The sequence below is a fragment of the Amblyomma americanum genome, chromosome 9 (genome assembly GCF_052857255.1).
Source record: "Amblyomma americanum isolate KBUSLIRL-KWMA chromosome 9, ASM5285725v1, whole genome shotgun sequence".
Taxonomy (NCBI): Eukaryota; Metazoa; Arthropoda; class Arachnida; order Ixodida; family Ixodidae; genus Amblyomma; species Amblyomma americanum.
Genome location: NC_135505.1, coordinates 30097604 through 30115127, shown reverse-complemented (window position 1 = coordinate 30115127; position 17524 = coordinate 30097604). Strand labels below are relative to the sequence as shown.

General features: G+C 46.4%; 2 protein-coding genes across 3 annotated transcripts in view; one reads left to right on the top strand and one right to left on the bottom strand.

Annotated features, from left to right (window-relative positions):
• Positions 1 to 278: 278 nt before the first annotated feature.
• LOC144105284 (glycerophosphodiester phosphodiesterase 1-like) lies at positions 279 to 3709 on the bottom strand. Its single transcript, XM_077638425.1, has one exon. It carries the CDS (start codon positions 3535 to 3537, stop codon positions 2497 to 2499), a length of 1041 nt encoding a protein of 346 aa, XP_077494551.1. The 5' UTR covers positions 3538 to 3709; the 3' UTR covers positions 279 to 2496.
• A 608-nt stretch (positions 3710 to 4317) lies between these two features.
• Positions 4318 to 17524, top strand: part of LOC144103214 (uncharacterized) — a 64066-nt gene continuing 50859 nt past the window's right edge. Inside the window, exons 1-4 of one of the 2 annotated variants that reach the window (XM_077635986.1) lie at positions 4318 to 4610; positions 6826 to 6917; positions 10693 to 10789; positions 14443 to 14591. In XM_077635986.1, coding sequence (XP_077492112.1) covers positions 4368 to 4610; positions 6826 to 6917; positions 10693 to 10789; positions 14443 to 14591 — 581 coding nt within the window. In that variant the 5' untranslated portion in view covers positions 4318 to 4367. The remainder of the gene's footprint in view (positions 4611 to 6825; positions 6918 to 10692; positions 10790 to 14442; positions 14592 to 17524) is intronic. The other variant, XM_077635987.1, reaches the window with a different exon arrangement.

Here is a 17524-nt window from a genome sequence, read left to right as displayed (position 1 = left end):
GTAGAACAAGGAGCAAGATTGATTCATGGGCACCGCTAAGTTTCATAACCAATTTTGAAGCTTTTGCTGCTAAACAGCAGTTCAGAAAATCTTGCTCGATCTACTGAACACAACCCTTCATGAAGATCGAAAGACTAGGGTGTTGCTAAAGTCCAGTAGAATGGCAGTTCCGCTAAATATATATAAAAATATTCTGTTTGCTTAGTTTATTTGTAACTTGTTTGGAAGGAAAAGTAAACCAACCCAGGTGTTGCTCAACTTTCGAACAGGAACAGACATGAATTCACTTTCGATTTATTATGTGATATACTGCAGCAGAGTGACCCAAATAGAGGGCTGTACAAAACACATAAACAACTTAGACAACCAAAAGAATCATGACAATGCTGTAAAGTGGCACATGACAGCAAATAAAAACAAAAACAATTTTGAACAGATCTGCATGATTTGCTATCGACACTCAATGAGCAAAAATAATTAAATATGAAAACCAAGAAATAAAAGAACATCGTCGTGCAAAAGAGCAGGCTACTTTGCAGAAACACGAGCTCCCAGACTCGCAACTGGCAACATGGCTTGCACTGATATGATTAACGCAAGCTGGTCAAGGTTGAGAGAGCTCCATGGTTGAAAGGGCGCCTGTGGCCCTCTTGGAGGCCACGCGGGGCCCCCTTGTGTCCATCCACAAAAGTCTCATCGAGATCACCGGTGCAAAAATACGGTAGCCAGGACTAATCTGGCCATGGTGCAAGCACATCAAGCTGCTCGCGAAGCTGCCAGAAAACAAATATGCAGCTTTAGAGTAACCTAAGCTTCATTCTCAAGTTAGCTTCATGCTAAGTAGAGAGGATTCACCGTAGAGGGCAACTAACAACAAAGATAGGCTTGCTGACTAAAAATTTTCATTTGAATTGGAGCTTGTTGATCACACAAGTTTCAAAACTCCTCATATAGGCCTGGTATTCAAAATCCAGAGGTGTGACTAGGCCAAAACTTGGAGGTTAGCCAAGAGCCACAATGTCTGTGGGCAGTGAGATAAACTGTGCGCAAGGTACGAACTCCATAATAATCGGGGGCTTGACCGTTCGAGTGCTTGGTAAAAAATAAAAAAATGGAGCAAAGGTGCTCACAAGAATGAATGCTACAGACCAAAAGGAAAAATTAAAAGCTGGAACAAGCAATACATTTCAGCGCTACTCAAATCAACTACCATGAAAGGCAAAAGCTTTAATTTGTTGCTTACACATAGCACCTCCATTTGCTAACTTCCAAGAATCACATGCTGTGAGGGATAGCCAGGCTTTGAAGAGGATTTTCACAAGTGATACGAACAAAGAGCTCAAAATGGAAAATCATGTTGCTAACAATCAAGATTCATGAATGCTATGATCATGTGTAGAGAGCTTCTGCTTAGGCCTAACTCAAGTTAATAATAATAATTGGTTTTTGGGGAAAGGAAATGGTGCAGTATCTGTCTCATATATCATTGGACACCTGAACCCCACCGTAAGGGAAGGGATAAAGGTTTACCCATTCGAATTACAGGAGGTGGCAGAAATTCTGTCATCAGATAAGTGCTGGGCTGACCATGGAACCTTGGCCTAGCGTAGGGATGCTGTATTTAAGAGCAGAAGCTAAGATGCCATGACTGTTGGGAGAATTGAGATTCAGGCTTTCAATTCTAACAGAACATTAAATTCTAACAGGAAGTGACCCTGGTGTTATTGTCTACATTACAGCACAGTGATGAGATATAAGTGGCCTGCTTTAAGCTAATACATTAGAAAGCAAATTTAGTCACATGCACCCATCTTCTTTGTTAAAAGTACTGTTGTGCATAATTACTACCCAAGGTATTTCTGTCTTTCTATAACACTGCATACAGGGCCGGCAAACTACAAGACCACGAGTAGCACTACAGTGTTAATATGATTTTGATGCAGTAGAACTGTCAAAGGCAGATCTCTACAAACCTCAAGAAAGCTTTGGAATTCTTGGACATAAGCACATGCTTTGTGAGTGCCAGCCACATCCCTAGTAAACCCGGACGCTTATGCTCAATCACGGACATTTTTCAACAATTACCCTGCACATATGGTCCCATTTATACAGAGGGTATGCACAGTTAATGACTCGCAAATTCGTGAAGACAGCAGTAGTGAAGTCCCTGCGGTGACTTGTGCCATTTCTCCAGTCAACAGAAACAATTTACAAGCTGTAGAGTACACAGCACCTACTCAACTTGCTAAGGTGTCTTACGTAAGACAAGATCAAAACGTTCTCTAATGGTTGTAGCAATGAAACTGTCACTGATACAGTGGCCCTTGCATATACGATATATCACTATGACTCGATCATCATACTATGAACTCAAATGTGAGCAACGACTTTTGATCAGTCTAGCTATCCTACTGGAAAATTAGCCATGCTAGAAATCCCGGCAGCTGCGTCGTCGTCATGTGCGCCCACTCGCGGCAGTGCGAGGGCGCGCAGAGTTCAGGCGTGGCGGAGGGTGTCGGTGATGATGGGCACTCGCAGCACCTTGCGCAGGAACTCCTTCTCGGCCGGGTGGTTGGGCGTCCAGGCGATCAGGTGCAGGCCCTGGTCGCGCCACGACCGCACGTACTGGGCGCTCAGCGCGTTCTTGCACACCAGCACCGCCGAGGCGCCGGTGAGGTGCGGGAGAACGCCGCCGTGCAGGGCGCGCTCCAGGAGCCAGTCGCCGACGCGCGCGATCCAGTGCTTCACGAAGGACTTGAAGCGCGGCCGCAGGTTCTCCACGTCCTCGTACGCGACGAAGCCCGGTCTCCAGGTGAGCGCCGTCACGATGCCCGGGTTCTGACGGCGCAGCGCGTAGATGAACTGCGGGTAGAAGGAGGCGACCAGCGCCCGCCGGTAGAGCTCGGGCCGCTTGCGGAACAGCTCGTCGACGAGCGCGACGGCGCGGTGGTCGTACTCCTTGACGTCCACGATGAGCCTCAGGCCGAGGCGCAGGCACTCTTCGACGCCCTCCTCGACAGTGGGCACGCGTTCGCCGCGGAAGCGCTCCGCGAACGCGTGCTTGCTGGCGGCGTCCAGCCGGCGCAGTGCTTCGAACGTGGTGGCCGCCAGCAAGCCCTCGCCGTCCGTGGTGCGCTCGAGCGTCTCGTCGTGGAACAGCACGGCCACGCTGTCGTGCGTGAAGGAGAGGTCGAACTCGATGCCCGACGCATTGTTGCGCTTGGCTTCGCGGATGGCGGCCAGCGTGTTCTCGGGCGCGTCGTGGCCGCCTCCGCGGTGCGCGAACACGAGGGGCAGCGGCGACCCGCCGTCGCCCTGCTCGCCGCCCAGGATCACTTCGGCGGCCAGCGCGTCGTCGACGCGCGGAAGGGCGGCACGCTGGATGCCGTAGCAGGCCAGCGCTACAACGATCACGGCCAGGTACAGCGAAGCCATGAGCTGCTGTTGGAACACACAGGCGGAGAAGGCCGCGCCGAAGGCGCACGCTACGCTGCCGACGACGTTGAGCGGCAGGCACCGGACGCCGGCCTCCCGCATCGCAGTGTGGCTCGCAGCGTCGGCTGCTTCACGTGCACGTCATCGTCGCCGACTCGGAAACAGCTGACTCCGCGACAGGCGCCGCACGACGCGGGTTGACGTCCGCCGCTGCGCCCCTTTCTTTACCGGTGGCCTCGCCAGCGCGGATCGCCGGCGATGACATCATCCGAAATCTTTGATTAAGCTGAAAAACTGTTGGCAGTCCAAGTTCCCGAAACGACACAACCATTAGCCTGATATTTAACATACGAGTAGACGCGCCATCTATGAGGATATCATTTCTAATTTACGCTGACATTCTTGCTACAACTTATAAGCAGATATTTTGTTTACTATTCACAAGATGGCAGAAGCATCGCTCATTTGCAAAAAAAGCTTCTTGAAATATTAGGTTCGTCAAGGGCCTATTTTAGGTGTTCCAGAAGGGCGGAGCTAGCGGTACGGGAGTAGAACAATGGAAGAACATTTTGTTGGAAGTGCTAGACGAAAACAAGGTCCAATTGTGTTGCTTGCGGCTCAAAAGCATGAAAACTTGATTTCCTGTGCAGACTATTTTGAAGCACCACAGCCGCTAAGAAAAATTTGGCGCGACAAGCGCTTCCGATGTCAGCGTCGAAAGTTTTGTTGTTGAAGAAATGAGTAATAAGTGTACAATTGAAAAAATAGGAATAAGGTATAGCAGGAACACGCTCTGACGGCTAAAATATTTTCTACAGATGCCTGTGCGCGCGGTCTTACGCTGAGAGATTCGGGAATACCCGGAAAGCCGTTGGAACTCGTCGGGCTTGGCTCGAGCGTGGCACGAAACTTGAATCGACTTGAAGCGCTCGATGCATGCCCGCTTGCTCGTTAGTTCGGCGGTTGTTGGGAGACTCGAAACTTGGACCCAACGCAGTGAAGAAAGTCGTGGTGCCGTCGAGCTGCCGTGTCCAGTGTGGGGAGTAGACGAAATGCCCGACTCGACACCCCATGAAAGAGGCGACAACGATAGGCAACTGGCGGCCAGCGAACTGCGGCGCTTGGGGCTTCGGGTGCCGTGCCTCAAGACAGCGGCGGTGGCTTCGGCCAAACAGGTTGGGCGCATTCGAATTTCTCTTGTCGTATGAGGTTACCACCGCAGTCACCTGAAATCTGGATGTTCGCTGTTCCGTAACGGTTGCCAAAATATCCTTATCGGCAAGGGTCCAGCATCGCCGTTTAACGGTTAGGTCCCTAGTTGATTGAGCTTAGGCAGCTAACGTCAGTCGCCTAGGCAGCACCGCAGTGGCCTCAGTCTAGCTGTTTGCTGCAGAATTATCTCTAGGTCTCTAAGTCCTGAGGTAAAATCGGTGCTTTTAAAGTCCCGACAGCACAAGCAATGGTCTTGCTGGGAACAAAGCACCAGCCCCACCCTTTAAATTCTCGTTTTCCCTTGGTGGCTGAACCTACACGGGGTTATTGACGACCGATATGCCCTCACATGTCACTGTCATTGCAATGCGTATCATTGGTTGCTGAAACATCCCACGTATTGCAGTTTCCTGCCTACGCCTGGCCAGTCCGTTTGTAATTAGACCCTTTAGAGCAGATCAAATATATTTGTTTCCTACTCCCGCTAGCAGATATTTTCACAATATTTCTGGTTCTCCGAAGCTAGTTACTCTGCAGCTGTGACTACTGTGCTTCCACCTTTTTTATGACATAAATCAACCCGGGTTAGTGTTCCACATAGGTCTCAGTGCCACACACGCAAACACAGCATTAAAAATGTAATCTTTGAAGACTGTATTTCACTGCTTTGTGAGGGCGCCAACGCTGTTGTCAGGATGCTGTAATTTCGCTTTACAGTATTTGCTTAGCTAACGTTAAAAATCTTGAGATTGTAGGCGGGCTGCGCTTGTCAACAGCTTGTCAGCAGCATGTTAAGTAAACTCTGCACCACTCAGTTCTCCAGCTCCAGCTGAGAAGCCTTCTGTGTACGTGAAGCTGTAGGGGTGTTTTCTAAAGGCTCCTACTTTCTTGAAACTATGGGAGAGGTTTTATATTTGCAAGATGGGGCCATTGTGATATTGCACAATAGTGGCATGCAGAACATGGCTGACCCATGCATGAGCATTAGTGAGAGTGACAGCAGGCAGTATGTTGTTATTAAATTGAATTTTCCTGAAGCATTCTCTTGTAGGCATACATTATGTAGCATTGGTAAGATGTGTCTCCCTTGAGAAATATTTGTTTTTCCACTTTTTTTTTATGATGGACTCTAATTGCTTTGCAGTTCTTGTGGACGTCTTCTTGCATGATTGCATGTGCCTCCTCCACTTTCTGGTATCACTGCCGATGCTGCCACTGAATAAAATGCCTTCCCCTTGTTTGTGAAGGGCATAATTTGGCGTTTATATTTTGCACTTCTTCTTAACCAGATTAGCATTGGTGTTATTTATTCTCAAGTGCCCTTTTCGAATGTCGCCACATTCACGCCTTGTAATCCAAAGTTGCACTTCATATCAGCAGTGTTTAGATGTCAAGATAGACAACAGAACTTGGACTTGTGAATGTTTTGGTTAGTTAGCTTTATCAAGGCTGTAACCTGCTTACAAGACAGTCAAGAATGACATGTTGAATTAAAGAACTTTTAACAAATGTGTTCTGGTACAATGCACATGATAATGTGACATTGTAAATTGAATAATTTGCATAAAATCAAAAAAGCATTATCGCAAGTTATTATAAACTAAGGTCAAAATATAGGGACATAAAAAAAAAAAGAGCACTCAGGCTTGTATGCTATGCACATAGTTTTCAAGGACCTTTCGCCAATTAGTCCAAAAGTTCCATTTCTCATGTTATATATTCAGCTGTGGTCAATATGGCCATCAGCGCATTAGTATAACATATAGTTCAACGGGAAACACTGAGCCATGAAGTGCTCAAAGGCTATGCATGTGGTGAACTGCTGTTGTGAATCATGGTGCATTCCACTGCTGTAGCATGAATTGCAGTGTAATTTGAAGCAGTACATTACAAGCTAATTGCTGTTTGCAAAAACGTTTCACAGCTTTTATGCTTTGGTGGACATTAAGATAGCGGGTTGGAGTGATGCTGGAAGAAGGCTATCTATCTACTTCTGAAATTCAATTTTCTGTACATGTGGGATGTTTCATGTGGCACCCTGCAGCACATAATGGTCACAAGCATTTTGAATGGTCGCAAACTTGATTCTGCTGAGGTTTATTGAACAACTTGGGGAGCTTACAATGCGGCCTTTGATCAGTATATTCTATAGCCGCCTACGTGTGGACTCTTGTGCAGGTGACACTGAGTGGGTGGCCGCTGTTTGGCGTGGACATTGCTGAGCAGCCGCAGCAGGCCTCCCACCTTGTGCCTGGGCTGATTGTGCCTTGGTAAGTGTCCTTTGGGCAATGCTTTTTGCATGTCAGGTGCAATTGTGAACTTCTGTAGAATCGTCAGTGCTTAATACTGCTGAAGCTGTTCGGGTTAAGACGGACCTTGTATTGCATTTCCTTGTTGTACTTTTTAAAAACTCTCTCACCCCCTGCTGTAATACCAGCAATGACACTGTGGGTAAATAAATAAATAAGAAGGCAGCTAATGATATAGCTGTCATGATCCAGGCCAATTCATCTGTAGGACAAAGGTTTCCTTTTTGAGTCATGAATTAACTCTGTCGTGTTTTCGTTACAGTGACTGACCCCTTAGGCCATTAAGATTACTGATCTTGTCTTCTTGCCTTACTTGGGTGTTGTGAACTGCGCTTTCATTCCCTTGGCATGCACTGTGGGGCTGTAGTGCGTCGTAGATTATCATAAATGTTAATCTCTCTGGGCTGCTAAAATTTGTCTTCCATGACATCAGGAGGTGGACAATAATGCATTAGTGTATTGTCAGTCACACTGATGGACATGAAGCGGGTGGACATGCAGCAAGAACAAAAGCTATTGGCTGTTATAATTTTTTGCTTGTTGTCATTGGGACAAAAAAGGTGGTGGTGGGTGCATCCTGGGTGGCTGGTCCGCTATTTCATGCTCAGTTGACATTATAGGAGCATATGGACAAAGGGACAACTTGCCACAGGTGGACATCTTCTTAGAGCCTTCATGCTAATCATTTTGGGCACCAGAATGGCAAACTTTCTTTGTCAAACGGTATGTATGGACTGTCGACCCATCATAGTGGCTTAGTGGCTTTGGCATTTAGCTGCTGATTGCAAGATCATGGGTTCAGTCACAGCCACAGCGACCGTGTTTCGGTGGATGTGAAATATAAAAGCACTTGCGTACTGTGTGATGTCAATGGATGTTAGATTCCCAGGTGGTCTGTATCAATCCGGAACCTTCTGCTACGGCATACCTCGTAGCCCATGTTAGAGAGTGGGCACGCAGACGGTTTCTTGGTCCACACAAAGTGAACGCTTGCCCAGAAGAAGATGAGTGCCCTTGTCGAAAAGTTGGCAAGCACCCTGAAGCTTGTGAGGCAAGAACCCTGGCAGGCACCCTGGGGCACCGTTGTTCACTTTATGTGTTGTAATCAAGTGTCACTTGAGGACATTAAGCCCACAATTTACAATTTATTTTCGGCTGTCCACAGTAAAAACGCTTCTGCACTTTTCAAAGAAAGCTTAGAAAGGTACTGCTTGCATTTGTTGAATTTCACTTTATGCTTTCCTTTTCCTGCATTGCATTGCATTAGTGCCAACTCACTCCAGGAGATGCTAGATCCAGAAAGATGAGGACAAAGGAAGGGAAGTGGACAAGGAACAACAGCTAGAGACTCCATCGTTTATTGAAATAACTCTGAATTTATAAGTAACCGCTTCTAACAACAGAAGGAAATCTTCATGGAGGCTAATGATATTGACTTGGTTATCTTGTCCACCCTATGCATGAAACTGGTTAAACTGGGGTTTACTAATGTCTAAGATACCTGATCTATTTTTCTCTGAGCATAATTGGTTTGCTGACACATGTGTTCCCGGAACTTTCAGTTTTGATGGCTTCAAATATTTCTCTTCCAAGCTGCGTTTGACATCTGGGCAGAATTGCTGTTTGCAAGCGCTGGGCTGTAGTTATGGCATTCCATAGTATGCTCAATCATTTTGCTCCCTGCTTTCCTTTCCATGTCTCTGGCAAGCTCCCTTAGCATTTCATTGAGGCACCTTTCTGTCTGGCCTATGTGCCGTCTACTGCAGGCCAGCGGAACAGAATAAACTGCTATGTTGCAGGCCACAATGTGCTGCTGGTGTCGCTTAAAGCAAGCGATGGCCATGACCTCAGTGTTAACCCTCCTACAGATTTTGGAGAGCTTTTCAGGTGCAGAAAAAGGACATAAACGCCAGCCCTTTTGCCGATTTCTTTGGGTTGTGCAAGGTCCCGTGAAAATACAGGATAACCGTAACCTTCTCTGTCCTCTCTTTGTGAATTTCATTCAGCTCACTTGCTGGTACATCAGCCTTTTTAGCATGCTTTCGGCAACTGTCGTGAACAGGGCAGGCTCGTATCCTGCGCTAGACAGGTACTGCACCTGGTTGGCAAAGCTGTGCCCTACCATGTGCATGCAGGCAGGATTTATTGAGGGCGCTGGTAAAACATGATTGCACAGTGCCTCTCTTGACACTCTTGGAGTGTGAAGTATTCTTTCAATAAAAAATCTCACAGGACGGTTACGACTATGTAATGTGAGATTCAGTGATAGCTGTTTAGATGTTTACTTTTGGGGATATTTTGAGGTAGAAAAGATAGTGACCTCATATCGCACTGGTGTAGTCAAGTGGTGCACCCCTGCACTGGCAGGCAGCTGTTCCAAACAGAGTCACCCCTAAGCTTACGCGACCCAGGTTGACCGTGATATAATGTGAGTGCGTTAATGACTGGTGGGTGCATTAATCACATGCACACAGTGGGTGGCTCTCATTAACGCACTCACCGGTTAAGACGGCGACGATGCCGGAGAACTGTTTCCTTTGTCCTCTTCTCTTGTGCTAGAAATTCGGCCAAATATGTACCAACTAGCCTGCAAGAATATTCTCGCATGCTAGATGCAGCAGCGTGGCCTGTTGAGTTGAGGCCTAGCCTGGCTATCGATGAATTGGCTAAAGACAATGCATCTCTCGTGAGGGGCACAGGTATGGAATTTGACGCCTTAAGCTTGCTGGCTGTCCCAGTGCTTTCAGATTCTCTGACAGACATTGTTTGCACTTTCTTCCTGAAACCTAGCTCCCGAACTTTCTTTAGAGGGTGCCATGCATTTCCTTCCCAAAAGGTTTCTTTTCTTTTTTCCGGGCAGTGAGCAGGCTTTACATTTGTTAGCTGTTTGTACCAACTCTTGAAGGAGCCCTGCCGCAACTGCAGTGACTCAGTGGTTATGGTGCTCGGCTGCTGACTCAAGAGACGAAAATTTGATGTTGGCCGCGACAGGGGCATTTTGATGGAGGCAAAATGCTAGACCTGTGCACTTTACGCGCCCTCAGTGCACATTAAAGAACCCCAGGGGGTCGAAATTATCCGGATCCTTCCACTACTGCGTTCCTCATTGTCTGAGTCGGTTTGGGACGTTAAACCCCATGAAACCAAACTAAATCCAAACACTGTAACATGTGGGCTTTCAGTAGTGCTGATTCCTATTTTTCACATGAAGTTTGACTGCTAATGCTCATTAAAGAGCTGTGGGCATATTTCACACTAGTCTTCAGTAAAGGTGGTCAATGTTTGCGCACATATTACTTCATTCACTCTTGGTTCATTCTGTGATGCAGTGTTATAATGTGCTCAAAAAAACAATGCAGAAGCTTTACTGGCATCGATGGGCTGCATCCTTGCCACAATGCCAATAGCAGCATGTGATAAACTGTGCAGCCTAAGTGCAGAAACCTAGAATTCTAGAATTTTAGAACCTAGAAACTAGAATTCTAGAGGCCAGTGTAATGTGCAATGTCACTGCACGTTAAAATGCTGCAGGTGGTCGAAATTTCCGGAGCCCTTCACTGCGACGTCCCTAGTAGCCTGAGTCGGTTTGGGACGTTACACCCCCATAAACCATAAGTGCAGAAACCTGGAGAACCCAAATGCGTTGGTCCAATGTGACATTTGGCTTGTATGGTACTTCTCTTCCTTTGTTTAGTTTACATCAGTTGTCGTTTGCCTTGTGTATGTGTGTTTCCAGGTTTTTGGATGAGAGCCTGCGTGCGCTGCTGTCGCATGCGTCAACTGAGGGCATCCTTCGGAAGTCGGGCTCCCTGTCGCGACAACGCCTCCTCAGGGTGAGTCATCTACTCATGTGGAAACGCATGAGACTTGGGGTTGACATGGAGTAGAAGTGTCTCGGAAGAGGTTGTTTTTAGACAAGTGCAGATTGTTGCTGCAGCATGCATTGCATGGTAAAAGCCGTTCAAGGCATTGCACTGTGCATTCTTCTGCTCGGGAAAGTAGTCAGGTTTCACATAACCTATAGTTTGACTTCAAAATGCTGCTTAAAGCTGTTGCATTTCATCAGCAAGAGCACTCCTGAGAGCCCCTGTCTCAAACATCAGCCACAGTGCAGATATGAATTTTGTGTCGTTAGGGACAGTGTGAATTTTACTTGTTGGCTGTGGTAAGTGTCCTGCAGTTTAGCTTGCAATAGAGTAATTTGTCATTTCTGTGTTTGGCTTCAGAGATGTGACTTCTGATAAATTTGTTCATTGAAACCTACCAATCTTTTGGTATGGCAACCTGCTCGACATGGCTGACTCATGCAATTCCTCCGCTGATGTGACTTAGGGGGGTTGTGAGGCTAAGTGCTCATGTTTGATCGCTGCATGTCTGGATGACATGAAAGGGGCAGCTGCAATGTCTCACTTCCTAGAATCCATCTGTTCCGATGGAATGGCAAAGTGGCTCCAGCACTAGAATGTGTTTTCAGTAAAAATGCTTGGTTTTACCAGCCCTGTAATACACATGTTTGTTAAATTTTAGCTAACAGTAGTGGTGACCATGCTGCTGATATTGTATGTCTTTGACAGATTCAAGCTTTCCTTGCATATGCATTGGGTGTGCTTTTGCATCATAGCTAAAATTGTTTTTGTTCATGGGCACAATGAATAATTAATACATGTTCCATGTGGTACGGATGCACATAAGCATCCTTTACTTTCCTTTTCAGCAATGTTAACTCTGAACTCCGAGCAGTTCATCACTGGCATTGCTGGTTTGAGCCAGTCTGAGCTTACTTGCTTGACCTTGTCTTAAACTGATGCAAGGAAAAATTCTCTGGAAATTTCCCTGCGCATCTGGGAAGCAGCACAGCATTTATTCATAGGAATGGAAGGAAATGTAGATTTAAAGTTGAGATGAAATTCATTAACCTGTGAACCCAAGCATTGACGTTTGCCTCCAGCTCGCGAAACAAAATTTGAGGACTGCTTTGCGCCATCGTGTGCTTTTTATGGACTGAGTCGCCATTTCTAGTCGCTATTTCAGCCACTGAATGCGTATATGATTGTTTTTCCAGCAGTGTTTGTGATGTCATCATAGCATCAAGCAGGCCCTGGCCATAAACAGTGTTGGTTTCGGTTTGTTGTTTGTCCTGTTTAAGATATACATAGTTCCACCTGTTATTCTGAAAAACAGTTTGTTGGGGTGTAGAGAAGGGACTTTAAGGAACAGTACGTGTTGATTAAGTCAAAATGTTTAAAATACTCTCCACAGTTGTCATTTAAGTTGCGGAAATGCTACAACTCTGCTCTTTGTTTGCTGTCACGCAAGTCATGCCTTATGTCTTCCTACACACCACAGTGGCTCAGTGCCATTGGCATTCAGCTGCTGATCTGAAGGTCGCGAGTTCGATCCCAGCTGTTGCTGCCGTATTTAAATGGAAGTGAAATACAAAAACGAACGTGTGCTGTGCAATGTCAGTGCACGTTACAGAACTCCAGATGATCTAAACCAATCCGGAGTCCTTCTCTACAGCGTCCCTCATTACCTGTGAGTCAGTTCAGGTCATTAAACCTCACAATTTACAATTCATTTCATGTGTTTTTTTTCTCTGAAAATTGTTTAGAGTGAGCATATAATGTGGGCCCTATGTTCTTGTACTATCGGTCAAGGAAGTTCAAACACACATCTGTTTCCACTGCCTGGTGAAGCTACTTGTTGATTGATGTGTCACTGTTTTGTGAACAGCGTAGCAGTTTCTGTTCCTGTTCTGTGACCTACCCTGCTGGCTTGGCAGGTGTTGTCATTCAGTTGAATGTGTAGCCGTACACCTCATATTTGGCTGCAGTGGTCATCATTTCTGCAATGTTAGTTCAAGTGCATTGGCTAAACCTGCAAAAGCACCCACCTTTCAGACTTTGAGTGCGTGCCAGAGTAAGCTCAGTCAGCTTTTTCCTGTACTTCAGGTGAAATGTATGAGGAGCCCATCTATTGTGACACTGAAAAACCCCAGGTTGTGGAAAGCAATTGGAACCCCTCCAAAATGACATCTTCGACACTCCATGTGTCACTTCAGGACATTAAAACCCACATTTTGCACAGAAAAATGCCGTATTTACACAATGTAAGTTGTCTTGCAACAAGGGAGTAATTGCTCATTAACATCCACCCAAGCGCAGCCATACGGCTACAAAGGAAAGCTATACAGCTTTCTCATAACCTTCGTAGTTAAGGAAAAATTCGTCCTGGTTCGAGGTTCAAACCTGGGTCCACCACTTCACCGGAGCAGTTGTTCTACCCACTGAGCTTACCGGGACGGCAACAACTCTACTCCACCTTGGGGGATTCCCCTAAACATTTGACCTAAGTTGACTTGCATGTGAGTTGATCCCCCCCCCAACCTCATATACCATGTCAGAAAAAAGGGGGGGGTCGTGCCCATGGGCACATTCCGCAATGAAAAAGTATTAGTCACCGGACTTGTCGTCCACACTTTTGCCATTGTCCTGATTAGTGCTGCCGTCATCATCACTGCTGCAGTCCCACAAGTTTGTTGTCCTAATGTTGTTGTCCAGCGAAATCCCGCACTTCACAAACAACCACACTGCAACGTCGTGTGGAACAGCTGAAAATTGCACCTCGCTGCAGCTGCTACGCCTGTATCACCCATCCCAAAATATATAACTTGCGGTCTGGCACGCAGTTCGTTTCTTCGGCGCAAAGAATGACAGCCGTCTTGAATGTAGCAGTGATCAAGCACCAAACACTTACCGGACCCGGAGCACTAATGATGACTGACAAAGCACTACATTAAAAACCGGTAAAACGTGGCTGGCAGCCAAGTCAGATGCGTCAAGAGAAACTGAGTGAGCGGCATCGGCTCTTCCATGAGCTGCAGACAATCCCCGGAAGCGCTGCTGTTCTGAGTGAGGGTGCCACCGCAATCGAAACGCTAGCCCTTTCATCACCTGTACACATTCTCATGTGTGCCAAGTGCGCAGTTAAAAGTAAAAAAAAAAATTGAAAATTCTTCTGAACAAGTGCGCAGAACAGCCGAATGCTCCAGGGTTGTAGAGGAAACATATAATTGCAGCCACTCCGTAGCATCCGTGATATCTCGTCTGTCTTGCCTTTATTGATGGTACCATGCTTTGGTTTCGATTATAAGTCAACCCCCCAACTTTGGATTTCCAAATTAAAATAAATAGGTCGACTTACATTCGTATGAATACGCTACTACGACGCTCTCAGCTTTGGTGTTCAGAATGTCAGAGTGCTGTAATTCTTGAAATAAGCAAGACATTGCATCTCGGATTTGCAGTAAGGTGCTTGACTCATATGCCCTGAACTTTGTACTGTGACCAGAGGAGAGACTGAGAATGGAGCTGAGTCATCGCTTGTGAATTAGGGCTTGTTTTTGAAATGTGGCATGCTGTTTCCTGTTCTGCTTTGCACAATGCTGTCACATCTGTCTACATCTATGTTGCGCACACGCGTGCAGACGTCGCTCGAGTCGAGTGCCTCGCTAGGAGTGGCCTCTGTGGTGCTGGCCTCTGCGCCCATCCACGATGTGTCCGGCCTGCTCAAGCAGTGGCTCCAGCTGCTTCCCGAGCCATTGTTGCCCAAGCCACTGGTCCAGCTGCTGCTCAGGTGAGCAGGGGATCAGCTGTTGTCCCATGCCTGTAATACCTGCATGTATATGTCCTCCAGGTATGGGGAAAATTGTGTAATATATTGTTTAGACAATGTAGTCATAGATATGGCAGTCATGTAAGGAATTTGCTGCCAGAAAAAGCTCCTTCTGGACTTCTTTTAGGACCTGTGCTCCTGTCCAGCTGTAGTTGTCAGTGTCCTATCCTTTCCCCACTTTTCAGGAGCTTTCAAAGCATGTTTTTGTGTGGGGTTAGGGAAAAAAAGGGCTATAATTCATGTGTAGTCTAACAGGCATGTGAATTGGTGCTCATAGCAGGGTGACCAGCACGCATTTGAGTGAGGAGGGGTCATTGCTTTTTCTCTGCTCTTGGGGACGTATAATTTTCCTGTATACTCGCTGAATACTCGCTGACGTGACGATCTCATCAACAAGTTGCAGCCGGCACTCTAGATGGATTGCTCTTCCTTCTTGTTTCTGATAGAGGATGAATGAGTTATGCATCACCTCATCCTACAAGTGCTGGAAGATCTTCTTGTAGGAAATATTTCGCTTTCCTGGCACTGTGTAGCTTGACAGCATCTGGTCGGCTTGTCGACGCCTCCCATTGTGTGGGTATAATCCATGATCGCTTCAGGCTTCATGGTCTGGTTCCCCATCTTGTCTATAAATGGTACCATTCCCACACTGTGTACAGTGGACAAAACCGTGGCCAACTTTTTGTCCATCCACTGTAATGCCAAACACTTCCCTCGTTGAAAGGCGAGCACCTTGCCTTTCTTTAGTTTTGCTGAGGCGAAGCCAGGGGGAAGATCTTTGCGTGTTACTCGAGTGGTTCCATAGATGTCAATGGACCTTTTGAGCAGGAAATCAGCAAGTTCTGGAGAAGTGCAGAAATTGCTTGTAGTAATGCAGTAGCCTTTGTCAAGGAGAGGCACCACAAGCTTCACTACAACATTCATGGCCATTCCAGAGTTTTCTGTATATATCACTGAATTCTTTGCCTGTATATATCAGCCTTTGCCCGTATATATCACTGAATTCCAGGAATACTCCCTTTTTGGCTTACACGGAAGGAATCATTTGATGCCAAACCTCGCTCTCTTTAGCGGCATGTACTGCTTCCAACTAAGCCATCCTTTGAAGGCTTTTGTCGACACTTACGTCGCGCTCAGGGGCGTGCAGAGGGCAAACCGCTTGTCTAGAACATGTTCTTGGCGTGTTTTTGGCTGAAAAAGCAATATCTAGTGGTAACATTTGATTAAAAATGGTCTTGGTGTAAGCATGTGCAGGTGAACTCGTAGAATTTCATCTTTATTTTTTGCCTTCATGGTTACAGTGGCTTTGGGAGCCGCGGAACGCACTGTTCGGTCGTTCTAGACATGTGCTTTGCCCTCTGTACAATGTACAATACTTCTTCAGTAGCTCCTGATATACCAGTCAGATTTTTCACAGAAGAGGTTGAGGGTGTCCTTCCAAGTTTTGGTTCATCGTATTATCGACAAAGTGCAACATTCTCATCACAAGCTGGAAGTGGTTTCTAAGCATTATCTCCCCATTTGCAGGAGTCTCAATCGCACTATTTTTGGACCAGTAAAGCCTCTCGTTTGGTTTCTTCACGGTGCCCTGAAGCAACAAAAGGCTAAAACAAACACTCAGCTCTTTGCTCATAACAGGATACCATTTTCGGAAGCAAGAGTGCTTGCCCAGCTTCTTTGAAGTCAACAACTGAGAGGTATACCGGTTTGTCTTCGGGTTTGTCTCCAGAAAAGCTCCAGTGGCTGTGGGGGGAACTTACTGTGAACTGAAAAATCGGTGGACCCTTCAACTCGATCCGTAGTGGTCTCGTGTAAAATTATTCAGGTTGATTCGACACCATTCACGGGAGCTGGCGATTGTATCGCCGATGCTCTCATCGTCTTCAAAATCACTATCATTGATACTGTCATCACTATCTTCTTCACTTGAAGAATAAAGCACGAAGCCAACATCTTCATCACATGCGCTATCTTACGACAGATCACACTCTTCCACATTATAACGCTGCACGGATGAAGCCATGCTTGTTTGAAAGCGTGAGAAAATCTCGAGCTAACAGCATGAGTATCAGCACATAAACAAACTCCTTCTGCCACCTAGTGTGGTATTTGTTAATCAGTAAATGCGCAGATGACAGAATGGGTGCTGCCATCTATGCTTTAAATGTAAAACGCAACTTGATGAGCTGTGCTCGTCAAAAGCCATTTATAGAGCGTCGAAATTCCCGTGACGAGGTAGCCTCGTCATAAGCGAATAAGTGGTGAGCGCGTGTGACGACCTGAGGTCATCATAAACACTGAAGGGGTTAAGCGTAGAAAGGAGGTTTATAACGTCACCATCATGGTACTGGCAAGAAGGCTTGCACAAAAAAGAAGGCATAATATGAACCACTGAAATTAAAAGGGAACATTTACACGCACCCTCCATCGAAAGTCATCAGGCGATAAGGTATGTTTTCAACTTCCTAGTGGAGAGTTCAAGGCACCATTCGAGCTGCCAAATTATGCAAGGTGAGAAAAACCTTCATCCTGGCCTTTCAGAGCCCTTTCATCATGATGGGTGCCCTGAATGCTGCACTGTGGGGCTCAGAAGCAGTATGGACTGGGCGTCAAGAATCTACATTTTTCTGAGCACCCTGATATCGTAGAAACACCGCAGAAATACTGTCAGTGATGTGATTGTTGCGCCAATCATGCCAAAGTGTGCCAAAAGACAGTCTGCTACATGCCAAATTACATTGTGACAAATTACGAGTGATCTGCAGCAATCTGGTCTTGGCCTGGGCCAAAACCTTCTTTCCTTACGAACAAAATTCTCGGGTGCCTCGAGTTATCCTACCTCTGTATTAGGCAGCACTAGTGGAAAACAGTTTTTCTGAGAATCCTTCAATCAA